This window comes from Botryllus schlosseri, chromosome 1 (genome assembly GCF_051294905.1).
Source record: "Botryllus schlosseri isolate E-star chromosome 1, Bs_hap1, whole genome shotgun sequence".
Lineage (NCBI taxonomy): Eukaryota > Metazoa > Chordata > Ascidiacea > Stolidobranchia > Styelidae > Botryllus > Botryllus schlosseri.
The window spans coordinates 32,188,070-32,200,521 of NC_137236.1; the positions used below are offsets into that span (position 1 = coordinate 32,188,070).

Genomic DNA, 12,452 nt, shown 5'->3' on the forward strand with positions numbered 1-12,452 from the left:
CCGGTAGAGAAAAAATGTTTGTCCCATGAATAAGTTCGGAATTTGAATAACGTGCGGCCCGCGCCATTTGATTTTGATTTAGCTGATGGTCAGGTACGTTTCAGCCAAGCTCAAGTCTAGAAATAGAACATATTATGGACAACAAAATTGCTAAAATAATTATATGCTAAGTGCTATCATTGCACATGATTATTTTTGACCAAGTATGCAACTCATGATTTACCTCCACCTCATAACTATTACTCTGTGTATAGTTATAACTACATAATTGAGAGGTCTCTCAACATTCATAACCTTCCATTCCATGAAACTATGCGTTGGGATTACTAGCATTCTGGTTGCATTTTGTGAGACGATAAGGGGCGCGGCATTTTTCACTATCATAAAGTGGGGCGTGTCTAAAAAAGTTTGAGAACCACTGTCGTAAACGGTTCGATACTTATAGTGTGAACACAAACTATTATACAAGGTTCGCTGTGAACATGAATATAATATATCGTCTAGTGCAGTCACAATCCTATTCCAAACACAAATCGCTTTTGGTATTCCTTTCTATGACCGTGAAAGTATAAGATATTACCGCAGTAGAGTAGTCACGTAGTGTATACTCTTAGTAGCATTCGTAAGATGTCGCTAATGACAGTTTCTGACTGGAAATGCCTGCCGTGATATTATAACAGCTTCTTGGTAGAAATTATGATAGATGTAGGCCGTAGGGCCTGTAAGATATGCTTATTTTCACCCATCAGTATATCAGGATTGACGTCGTTCGCCGATCCATTCAACCGTGCTTTGTGATACCGTGGTATCACCAGCAAAATCCCTGAGCCGCAATTGATTTTTGGCGCTATTAGGTTTATCATAATTGACATTGAATGCATTTCTCGATGTCACTGCAACGCAGCGGCTGATAAAAAGTTGAAATTTAAGGAGTCTTGATCACAAATGTTAACAATGTCGGAAAATTATTTTATTCCGCCGAAAAATTCGTAGTGTGGGACGTAACTAGCTTCGTTTGCGAACGCGTAGACCTACCTCTGAATTATCAAGGTTCACGTTGCCTGTATGGTTCACTATATCTCTACCGCTGATTGCAAATACCCAAAGTGAAAAATTACACAATTCGTCCTTATTGAAACGTATTCGCATACTGTAACCAAGGCAAGCACCACAGACTTGATAATTCTAATTGTCTAATTATCATATGGAATGCATTACCACCACATATCCGTGAATTGCCTTATAATAGATTCAAAAAAGACCTACTTGATCATCTCCTGTCGTTATACTACTAACACTGTTGCCCTGCCTCGCCCAGACATTGCTTCATTGATCATTTGCTACCATCGTTTAATTTTTATTCTATTTTCCCTTTTTAACTAAACATTTTTTACAGCGATACTGTTCAGAGTCAAGTGTACCTGTTTGATGCTGGTGTGATCAGACTAGATGACCTTCACCGTCTCATCGATCATTCCTATCTAATACCGAATACTGTGCAGTGTGCATGCATATTTTCTGTACCACCATCACTGCCGTTTGTTATGTATTTTGGTTGGATGAAAATAAAGACTCTCTGTAATTATACTATAATTATAACTAAATGGCGGTCATTTAATTATAAAATAATTCGTTAAATGTTTCTACGCTTCAACTGTAATTCTAATCTAATTGCTGGTTTTCCTGAACATGTCACAGGAGAAGGGTATGGTATGAAACGAGGCAAGCTGTGCAGTAGGGCTGTACAAAAACACTTTTCCTTCAAATTTCACTGGCTACTCGATAAAATTGTTAGGTTGGTTAAAAAAACGCTGCACACCAACTTTGGCTCAATTCCAACCAGTAGAAGCGAGATTCTTGCAGTAGAAAGTTTTGAATTTATCATTAAAAAATTATAAAATAAAATATCAAAATTTTCAGTCGACCACATAAAATTGTTAGGCTGTCTGTAGAGATGATGCATACCAAATTTGGCTCAATTCCAACCACTAGAAGTGAAGTTATTACAGTAGAAAAATGTCTAATTCCATGATTTTATACTAAATAATTATGGAGTTAGTCACCGTAAATACTATTTTATTCAAATCCAAATTTGTCTACCGCAATACCTTCGCTTCTAGGTGTTGGAATTGAGCCAAAGTTGATATGATGAGGATTTTTTTAACAACCCTACAGTGCAATGTGGAGTGTGCACAACTGCACATGCTTCACACTATTCTCGTGCTTACGTGCACTGTGCAGACTTGGACAACTAGAAAATGTTCAGCTGTTCCAAATTATATCAAGAAACACAACTATAACCAGAGGTGGTCAGTAACGAAGTACTTCTACTTTTTGAAAGTACTCAAGTAGTTTTCCTCTACTTCTGGTACTTACTCAAGTAGATCTGATTTTCTCTACTTCTACTTCTACTTCGTAATATTTTGTGATCTACTTACTTACTTTTCGCTATTTTCAGTTTGTCAAGTAGAAGTAGTTTAATCCCCCAATACGAAAGAGAGCCTGAACAATTTCTGGGCTGTTTTCGCGGAGTACCAACATTTAATATTCATAAAAGTCAAGTAAAGCCCAGAAATTTTGTTGCGCTTCGCGCACAGTAGTTATGGAGTGACAAATATGTTTGCACGATAGTATCAGTGAATTTAACTTATGTACCGGATTGCTTATAGAAAAATCCAGCTTTTTGGAACGTTACACCTTTGGTCACCTTTGAAGCTTTATGTACAAAAGGCATGAAATATATTGTCCAAATTTTAGAAGTGGTATTCGTATTTCACTTTCAATTCCGAGTATGATACTTGAAGTATTATACTTTGGGATCTAAATACTTTCAGTTCTTTTGTCTGCAGAACATACATGTTGAAGCATAAAAGAAAGTGTATAGTAATGCCTCTATTCTCGGAAAATAAAGATACACTATATATAAATTTTACAATCCACAATATTTGTCATCAACGTATACTAATCGCGAAAAGTGTTGAAACCGTATCCAATACAAGTTATCGGTATTGCTCTTCGCTTAAACTAGTGGCCTTAAAATATGGGCTAGGGCGCCATGCCACGATATTCTCTAAAACGGGGTCTTCTTGTAAACAAAGAGTTAGTATCGCATTTTCATATCACTACTATAATTTGCATCCCATGATGCGAAAGAATGCTGATTCTGTCGAAAATTGATACTTCCTGGGTTGCATAATTACGAATCAAGCTCTCTGCACCTTCCGCATAGCTCAATTTTCAGCTTTTGGCAGTCCATGCGAACGAATTAAGACTGTTTTCAAAACTACTTACTTACTTGAGTACTTTAAAGTCGGTCAATTCTACTTCTACTTCAAGTAGTTTTAGGTGGCTTATGGAAAGAGTACTTCTACTTGTACTTGAGTAGATTTTTTCGTCGCTACTTCTACCTCTACTTGAGTAGCTTTCTTGACTACTTTGACCACCTCTGACTATAACCACACAGTTTTTTTTCTAAATTAGAATAAAATCATAATTATAGATTAGATTACAGTTAGAATTATCGATTTCGCGCCAACTTCGACATTGAATAAAGTTCACTCCATATCGAATCATAGTTCCGCATTCTCACGAGCTTGACAATTGCAAATATCTGCACGGCAAGTTTGGCACGTTTCGCACTACGCAGTTCTCCCGTAGCATTTATAGAAAATCCGGAAATTAGATTATAATTAAGATTGGGGCATAGGAATATTTTTCAAATTAGATTACCGACATTTCGCTCCAATTATAGTCAAATTACACAACTAAAATTATCTAGTTATCGAGATATCTGAACTGTGATTTGATATGAGCTTAGCTTGATTTTTGCTGAACTTCTTTCTAATCCGGAATCAAATTCAATTCCCAGGTTTTTGTGAATGCAGTAGTTCTGATTCAAATATAATCTGGAAAGGCTGAGAATTTTCCGGTCGCCGGACTCTGCCTGCGCAGTTCTCAGAGACTCGGCAAGCTACCGTAGCCATCGCGCAAAGAGTAGCAAAATGAATTTCTGGAGAAAACGCGAAAGAGGACTGCATCTAGTCACCGCGTTGGACATCATCAGAGCAAATCCCAACACATGCGACTTCGAAGTGAGATTCTGCGGTCAAGTCTTCCGAGCGCATCGCGCCGTGTTAATGGCTTCGTCTGACTATTTCAAATCTATCCTCGCCCGCGACACGACCGAATTCAAACAAGGATTTGTCGAAGTATCAGCCGTCATTAATGCTGCTGCATTCAAAAAATGCTTGGAATATCTATACACCGGTGAAATAACGATCGATTTCAATACGGTAGAAGGCATTCTACGCGCCAGCCGCATTTTAATAATGAAAGAAATTGATGAGATATGTTTCGATTTCTTGAAAGAGAACCTGTCTTTGAATAAAACTCTGTACGTTTTGAGCTTGGCCACGGTTTACGACTCGCCCAGTACGGTAGAAGATGCTCTCAAGTTTGTTATCAGACATTACGCGGAATTCATAGAGACGGACGAATTCAAGGCCTCTGATATTGAAGTCGCCATTGAATTATTGAGGTCAGTTTTGTCGCATCCTACTGAGGTCTTGTGGAGAGGCGTAGTCAATTGGATTGAGTATGATATCGCCAAACGTAATGGGGATTTGATACGCTTTTTGGAAGAAATCAAACAGTTTAATCTCGAGTCGACTTTAGTGCATATTTTCCCCCATCCTCTCGTCAGCAAGAACAGAGAAGCCACGAAATTCATAGTAACTAACGTATTCTTTGAACACCGCGCTAACATCTGGCGGTATCTCGACCCCATCAATTGTTTTTTGGCTTACAACTGGACGCAAGACTACAACTCCGACCAGAGACACGCCGATTTTCTAACTGTCGTCTTGAAATATATGAAGTCGTACCTGAACAGAATCTTTGAGAACGATCAGCTTGTTATTCTTAAAAAGGAAGACTTCGCCACCATTTTGGCGTCTAAAGAAGCCAGTTTCTTTTGCGAAACCGTACGATGGAAAGCTATAATCAACTGGATGAAAGGCGACAAGTCGCGTGAAGCGGATTTCGACGACCTGTTTCCGTTGTTAGACCTTAGGAATATGTCAGTTAACTTCTTACAAGATTACATACGCCCGCATCCTCTGATACAACGATCGCAGCAGCATAAAGAGCTGATAACAGACGAGATGTTTTTACATACACAGAGAAAAACGCGCGTAAATTCGTGCCTGCTATTCGATAATACAACAGGCCATTTGCATTGTCATTACCCGGTCGGTTGGCAATCTTCTCCACCTAGTAAAAAGCTAGTTACCGGTACTTTGCTAGGCGGAAACGGGGAAGGGTACATCTTAAAATTTCCAAAGCTCTACAAGATAAGACCCAACGGGGCTATTGAAACCAAGCAGTCAAGCCCGATTGTAGCAGTTGTTAAAATAGCCCTCATCCATTCCGGTGTGATATACGTGTTTCACGAACTCGGAAAACACTCAACCTTTGACTTGTCTCATTGCAAATGGCGTATGGCGTCTCACAGCTTCGATATTCCGGAAGGTACGGGGGTGTGTTCTACTGAAGAAGGAATGCTGTTTTTAGGCGGGGGAGATGACGGTAAATTCACCAAGCTTTACGATCCGGCGAAGCCTTATGAAGTGTCGCGACAAATACCGCCCATGCAGTACGGTAGGTCGCACGCTACTTGCGCTGCGGTAGGTACCTCTGTGTTTTTAGTGCGAGGTCAAGATCACTTTGAATTCAGCTCTGGAAGTCGGACAGATGTTCAAGTGTATTCCTTCAAAGCGAATTCGTGGTCGATTTTGAACGAGTCTTATCTCACGTTCGCGGACAACGTGGTGTGTTGCTGTGGTTTGGATTCTGCGTTTTTGATGGTCGGATACAAAACCATAGCCGTGGGTAGCATGAGCAGAAAACGAAGGGAAGGTGTACTGCAACTGCAAGAGATATCTGCGTGGGAGGTGTCCACGATTAAGGACGTGCCGATGCTACGCCACGCGCAAATCGCCGGCTGGATTCTGCACGAAATGTAAAACTGATGAATAAGATGTGTAATAGTCACTGTATCCTGTATGCTAAACCCTCATTTATTTAGAATTGGATGCTCAAATAACCTGTTCTGTCATCACTGCACTGTCTCTGAAACTGTCGACCATTTTCTTCTCAACTGTTCAGGATATGAGTTTCAACATTCCTTGCGCATAGAATACTGCCACAATCGTAATGGATTCACGTCGTATAAACTGTTAGTTTTGTCTGAGCTAGGATTAACCCCAATCGCCGAGTTTGTGATTTCATGTCGTAGATTCCTATAATTATGATCAGTAATGTTCAAGCTAGATAAACTCACGAAGTATTTTGTAACAGTAGGTGATTATAAACTGTGGCGCACCATTCCTTTATAAGTTAAGCGCCACTATACTTTTACAATGCTTATAATGATAGTAAGCCGAAGATTCGCCTATTTCCACATTTTATTTCTATTGGCCATCTGGAATCGATACGAAGAATGAACACGAGAGTGCGTGTTGCTGTTTATTGTATTTGAGAATGAGCATCGCGCGTCTTTGAGAATTGTAGGCCTAGGCCTATTTGAGAGTGCGCTAACCGGATTAGAAGCTGTTGTTGTTAGTGGGATTCATGGTGTCTGTCGACAACTATGGTCATTCACACCAGGCCGTTATTCCTTATTTTCGATCCGTATCTGCCGACTTCTAGGCTTTTCGTAAGACACCGCTTATGCGGATGAGATTGCCAGGAGGGGCCTAGATAAACCTCCAGCACATAGGTAGGAATTCTACGGAGTCGACCTCGGTCGGACTCGAACCCACAACCCATTGGTGTTGTAGCTGTGGAATATACCACTACGCCAGGGGCGGGCAACTTCTCCAGTCGCCGGGCCGGATATACTTGGCGGGCCGGATTGCTCAATCGATACATTATTCTCCCATTTATCCACATAGACAAGGTGTAAATCGTATTTAATAAATGTATTTTAACGATAGCAATGTCACTTCAAAGCCATTTCTCGCCGATGATGACGAAGACAATTTGGATTTGAGAACAGCATTGTCATACAGGCGCCGCCATGTCTGCTTCTCTCTGATCAATCAACACACGGTGCAATCCCTAATTAAGATTTCAAGGCGTTCGATAATCCCGGTACCCCAAATTTACCAAGATATCAATTCATTAGGGCTGAGTAGGTGACGAGATAGGGTCGTTGCTCAACTGTGTGGCCTATTTTATCTCGATATTGAATTCACGCGGACCGAGACTTCTACGACATTTGAAAAGTGCATCGCGACCAATTTTGAGTTGGCAACCCCTGGCATAAGCGGTGTCTTACAAAAGCCTAGAAGTGTGCCGTGCCACATGTCGGCGACTACGGAATCAAAAATATGAAATATCGGCCTGGTGTAAATTACCATTGTAGTCGACAAACAACATGACTACCACAAACGATATTAGGGTTGAGTACATCGTAAATTCCTATAATGCATGTCTTCCCGCTTCGACGAACTTGAGCGTAAGCTCCACTATCTCACGCTGCGCAGTGCACACTGCACAATGCACTGCACATGCATGTATGTATATAATAACAGTCACTAAGATTTGACGTAGTAAGCAAGTATAGAGGGGAATCTCGGCAGACTAGCCGCGGGCCACATTATCATATAAGACGGAAAACTGTCCGCGGGCCGGACAAAATCCCTTCGCGGGCCGGATCCGGCCCGCGGGCCGTATGTTGCCCACCCCTGCACTACGCTATCTCGCCACCGCATTAGAAGTTTCATGCTACCGCTGGATTTTAGCAGTTAAACTGACCAATATATATATATTTTGATATTCTATTGTTGCACGATCAGTAATGCTACTCCAACAATAGGGTAAATAATTACCGAATATATGAAATCTGTAGAACATAGTGTCGTATATAAACTAGCGTTACCATGCGGTCATTTAAGTGGATTTGTCCTCTCTTTTGAAGCAATGTCCGCCCGTCGCCCAAATGTCCTCATTTTTGACAATTTGTCGTGAAATTTTGGCCTAATATAGACGACTGGTTGCGTGGGAGTCAAATCTGAAAAAAAGAGATATTTTAGTCAACGCCGGTAAATGCGGGTGAGTCAAATCTGAAAAATGAATTTTTTTAGTCAAAACAACAAGATTTCCAGTAAATATTTCAAAATCAGCTGTTTTCAATTTCGGTAGACAAACTTTTATGATTTGAAAAAGTGACCTCCTTTCTCGATTACAAAATATGGTAACCCTATGTAATGTTTCTGCGCGGCACGCGAAATGATCGCGTGGCGATTATAGGCGCAGAAGCCTGTCTAATCTTGACGGTCGGTAACGCAGGTATAAATCGAACACAGCTATTTACTAAAATGATTGAATATAATGACGCAAATTTGGCAATGGCAGAGTAAACGTAGGATTTATAACAATGCTTGACCGCAAATCGTCCACCTTCTTTACAGCAAAGTAATCAATAAAAACTTGTCTAGCAAGTGAATATATTTAAACAAGTCATTTGGGGTACAGAACTTCAAAATAACGCGACTAAATTAATAATATGAAGTTATTGTTTCGCGTTAATTGAATATATAGAGAAAGAAAACGCGACCGATAATGAATGCACCGAGCAGTAATTAAATAGAAATACACAAATTTCACACGAAACAAGGTAACGCCGTATACGCAACGCACTCTGTAACATATAAACCCTCGTTGTCAGTAATGGAGTACTTTTTACGAGTACATAAAGTGGTTTCGGCCTACTTGCGCTGCATTGGTTACGTTTTAGACTACTTCCCTGTAGAAACGTGACTGACGGTCTGTCTAATATACGAGACGTGTAGTTCTCATGTATTCAGTCTTCAGTGACGACCAAGCACCGAAGCATGCACCTGCGATGTCGTCACACCCTAGTGGCGCCATAGAGCTACCACTACATTCCCCTTCTAATTCCCAGTATTTTAGGCAAAAAACTAATTACTTTTTGCACTTTCCACGTTGCAAAGTAGAAAATAGTTTTGAGAGATGTTTGCATGACTTTTGTGAGCGAAATTTCAGTATAAATAGACTTATAATAGCCCCTATATCGCAGTAACTGAACAATGAACATATTTTTCAATATCGCACATTTTTGTACCCTGCTATTTCAAAATAAGCCACCTCCGATATAATAACTGCTAATGGTATTTGATCTCTCGACCTAATCTACATCTTGAAACTACTTGGTTGAGTTCCTTTCAGTCATTCATTTTAAACTCCCATTTGAAGTATAGCTTTGAAATCGACAAACTCTGTATGACTTATCGAAGTCTCGTATATGAGGACAGATAATTGAAGAATAAGCCCAGAGACTGCACGTCTTTAATCTAATTATTCTCTAATGTTCACGAGTCTGCGCGCACTCACCAACTCACTGCGTGGTCCCTTGGACAACAGAGCGTAACGACTAAAAAAAGTTCATCACTTCGGCCTTTTTGTGCGAAGCTTAGATTTTCTGTGCACAGAGACCGCGTGTCAGCGTGGCAGTAGTAATTTGAACTTGATTTCAACACGAAACCGAACAGTAAACACTATGACTCGGACTCGACCCGTTGATCCCTGACTTGGACTCGGACTTGACTCGGTTGTGAATTGAAAATGACTCGACTTGACTCGAGTCAAAACTATACAAATTTCAAATTTACTTGTGATTCGAAACGTAGTGGCTTGGTTATAGCAGTGTTGGGATCAAGTCACTAACTTCGAGTCACGAGTCATTTCGAGTCATTGCACATTTTGACTCGAGTCAAGTCAAGTCAATCGATTTTCGAAGGTGACTCGAGTCAAGTCAAGTCACCCGATTTTTGGCGGTGACTCGAGTCAAGTCACGTCAAGTCACGAGTCAAGTCACAATTCAAGTCAAGTTGCCTTTTCAAATCATGGGGCATGATTACGTCATTTTATTTTGCTATCGGTCTGAAATACAGATTGAGTGGTCATTGATTCTGAACCGATGAACGAATCTATAGTTAAATATACACGTAAGAAGGTGTTGTAGCCTATCGCTCACGTATATTGTATATGCAGAACTGTTAAACTACGTAAGTAATTGCATAGCCTCAGTTTATAGTTCCCAGCAGAGTAGAGAATAGAGAAACGAATTGATAAGATGCAATACATTACCCGCTTATAAATTGATATGATACAATTCGAGCCCACGCCAAGGGTTGAGAACTATATAAACTATATTCGAATTCAATTTCAATAAAACAAGAGGTTTGGTTAAGGTAAGAACAGAAATAGACATTTTGACGTTAAATTATTTTGCTATGGTTTACGACAACGTAAGCTGTAAGCTTCGATCACTTCGTTTGCGGTCAATTTATTTGTGAGAGAACAATGGAGGCTCAGTAAAACGCACGATCATTGATGATTGCTTCCCACGGGTTACACCAGCGTTTCGCGAACATTCCGACCATATGCAGGATACAGTGATTTTTATCGACACCGATTACTGCATGACTTGAAATTGACTCGTGAATTTTTCTCCGAGTCACGAGTCAATCCACATTTCTGATACGCCGAGTCAAGTCAAGTCAAGTCATTTTAGCAAGGTGACTCGAGTTAAGTCAAGTCATACGAAAAAAGTGACTCGAGTCAAGTCATGACTCGAGTCATCCCAACACTGGGTTATAGTCGGGTAGAATTTTTGGTCAACCTAGAAAAAATTATTATAAAGACGTATTATACTGTTGAAAAGATAATTTTATCAGCTTTTCAATGATGGGTTTTGTCATTTCTTTTACGTTGGAAAAAAAAGTTATGACAAAAACGTGCCAGGGGGTAAAACTAGGGTTACCATACGTCCTCTTTTAATAGGATTTCTGCTATTTTTTCGCTTTTTTGAAAGTGTCCTCGGAGGACGCCCAAATGTCCTCTATTTTGAGAATTTTGGTTAAGTATAGAGCCAAATTCGACTGAGATACACAGCACTGTAGTAATGCTCCGGCGGCAATTTCGGGAGCTGGGCCGGAAAATCGACCTTTATTTTTTTTTTAGTCAACCGACCACGAAGTGTGAAAAATTTACCTATTTTTCAGAATTTACCTCTGGTTTTGATAAAGTGTCCTCTTTTCAGATTTCCAAAATATTGTAACCCTAGGTAAAACACTATAGGCTATATCTATTGCCCAACATTATAATACAATTATAAGCTAAAATACGATAGGCCTACCTTCGTAACTGAATGCCACACCATAAATTGGAATATTCATATCAGCAAAGCAAACTAACAATCGGACAGCAAAACAATACTGTAGTATTTGTGCATATCATTCCGCAACATTCCTTGCATGACGATTGACGATGTGCATGTTAAGCCCACTTCCCGACAAGAGCAGCGTCTGTTACATGATCCCTGCAGCTACGTCGAATGATTTTCAAGACATGTTCTGGTGCAGCAGCTACATCCACCATAACTGGAGAAGACATGTCATCTTTCGTTTGCCAACCCCATGTCAAGGGGTTCAAATCTGAGTTGCTCAAAGTTCTCTAAACTTTCAGCTGGTGATATACTCTGAAGCCGTGGTGATAGGCAGCTCGTGGTGATGGTGGAAGGAGAGCTGGATCTACGTGAGAACGATTAGAGATGACCATTTCCTCGTACCTCTGTTTCCTGATTTGCGGTAATAAAGTATACGTAGACGAGTTTAAAAATTCGAAGAACCGTATCGAAGCCCTGTCAGCTTGATTCGGAGACACGTCGTCTTCGTAGAAAACATCGGCAACATTTCGCAAACTGCTTGGTTTCAACTTCCTAAATACAGATCCTTGCCCAATATATAGGAACTGCGAAAGTTGTATCGCAGCCCGTAAATGCATGAGCGAATAACAAGTACTCCAAAACAATGACATATAACTTCGCAGTAATATCTCTAACTCGGTAGCACTGTCTTTACTAGCAGTTTTTTCTTTTTGTAATGTTTGTCAAGAAGATATCAGGACAGTCGCGGTGCATAGCATGATGCACTAGCAAGCAAAGGACATCAGTATCGTCGGAGTAGGTGTCCCACCTACCGAATCAAAAGCAGAACGATTGTTGTATCTGCATCACTAGGGCACAAACGATCTTTGAAACCATTCAACTCCAGTTGTTTTGATAAAGCCACCACAAATCTGTGTCTGTTTGTATAATTTGAGATAAAGATGTTCCTTTCAGTTGGGCAAAGATTTCGATTATTTAATTCAGCAGTTTGAGACGTCGTACCAGAGCGCTTTGATGGGTCGAATCTTCGGTTGACACCCTGTAGCCATCAAAAACAAAGCTTTCGCATCTGTTTTTCTTCAAAATATCATCGCGTGATTCCTAATCTCTTATTATGGTGTCCCGGTCGCATCATCAGTGAGCCATTTCCCTTCATGCTTCTATGGTTTCGTTTCAAAGCAAACCATTGAATGAGGGA

General features: G+C 40.3%; 2 protein-coding genes across 2 annotated transcripts in view; both read left to right on the forward strand.

The window, feature by feature from the left end:
* Nucleotides 1-12,452, forward strand: part of LOC145435525 (uncharacterized) — a 349,573-nt gene that overhangs the window by 195,176 nt on the left and 141,945 nt on the right. The window lies entirely within an intron of this gene.
* Nucleotides 3,802-6,498, forward strand: LOC145447691 (uncharacterized). Its single transcript, XM_080325947.1, has one exon. The coding sequence runs from the start codon at nt 4,002-4,004 to the stop codon at nt 6,021-6,023; it is 2,022 nt and encodes a 673-aa protein (XP_080182073.1). The 5' UTR covers nt 3,802-4,001; the 3' UTR covers nt 6,024-6,498.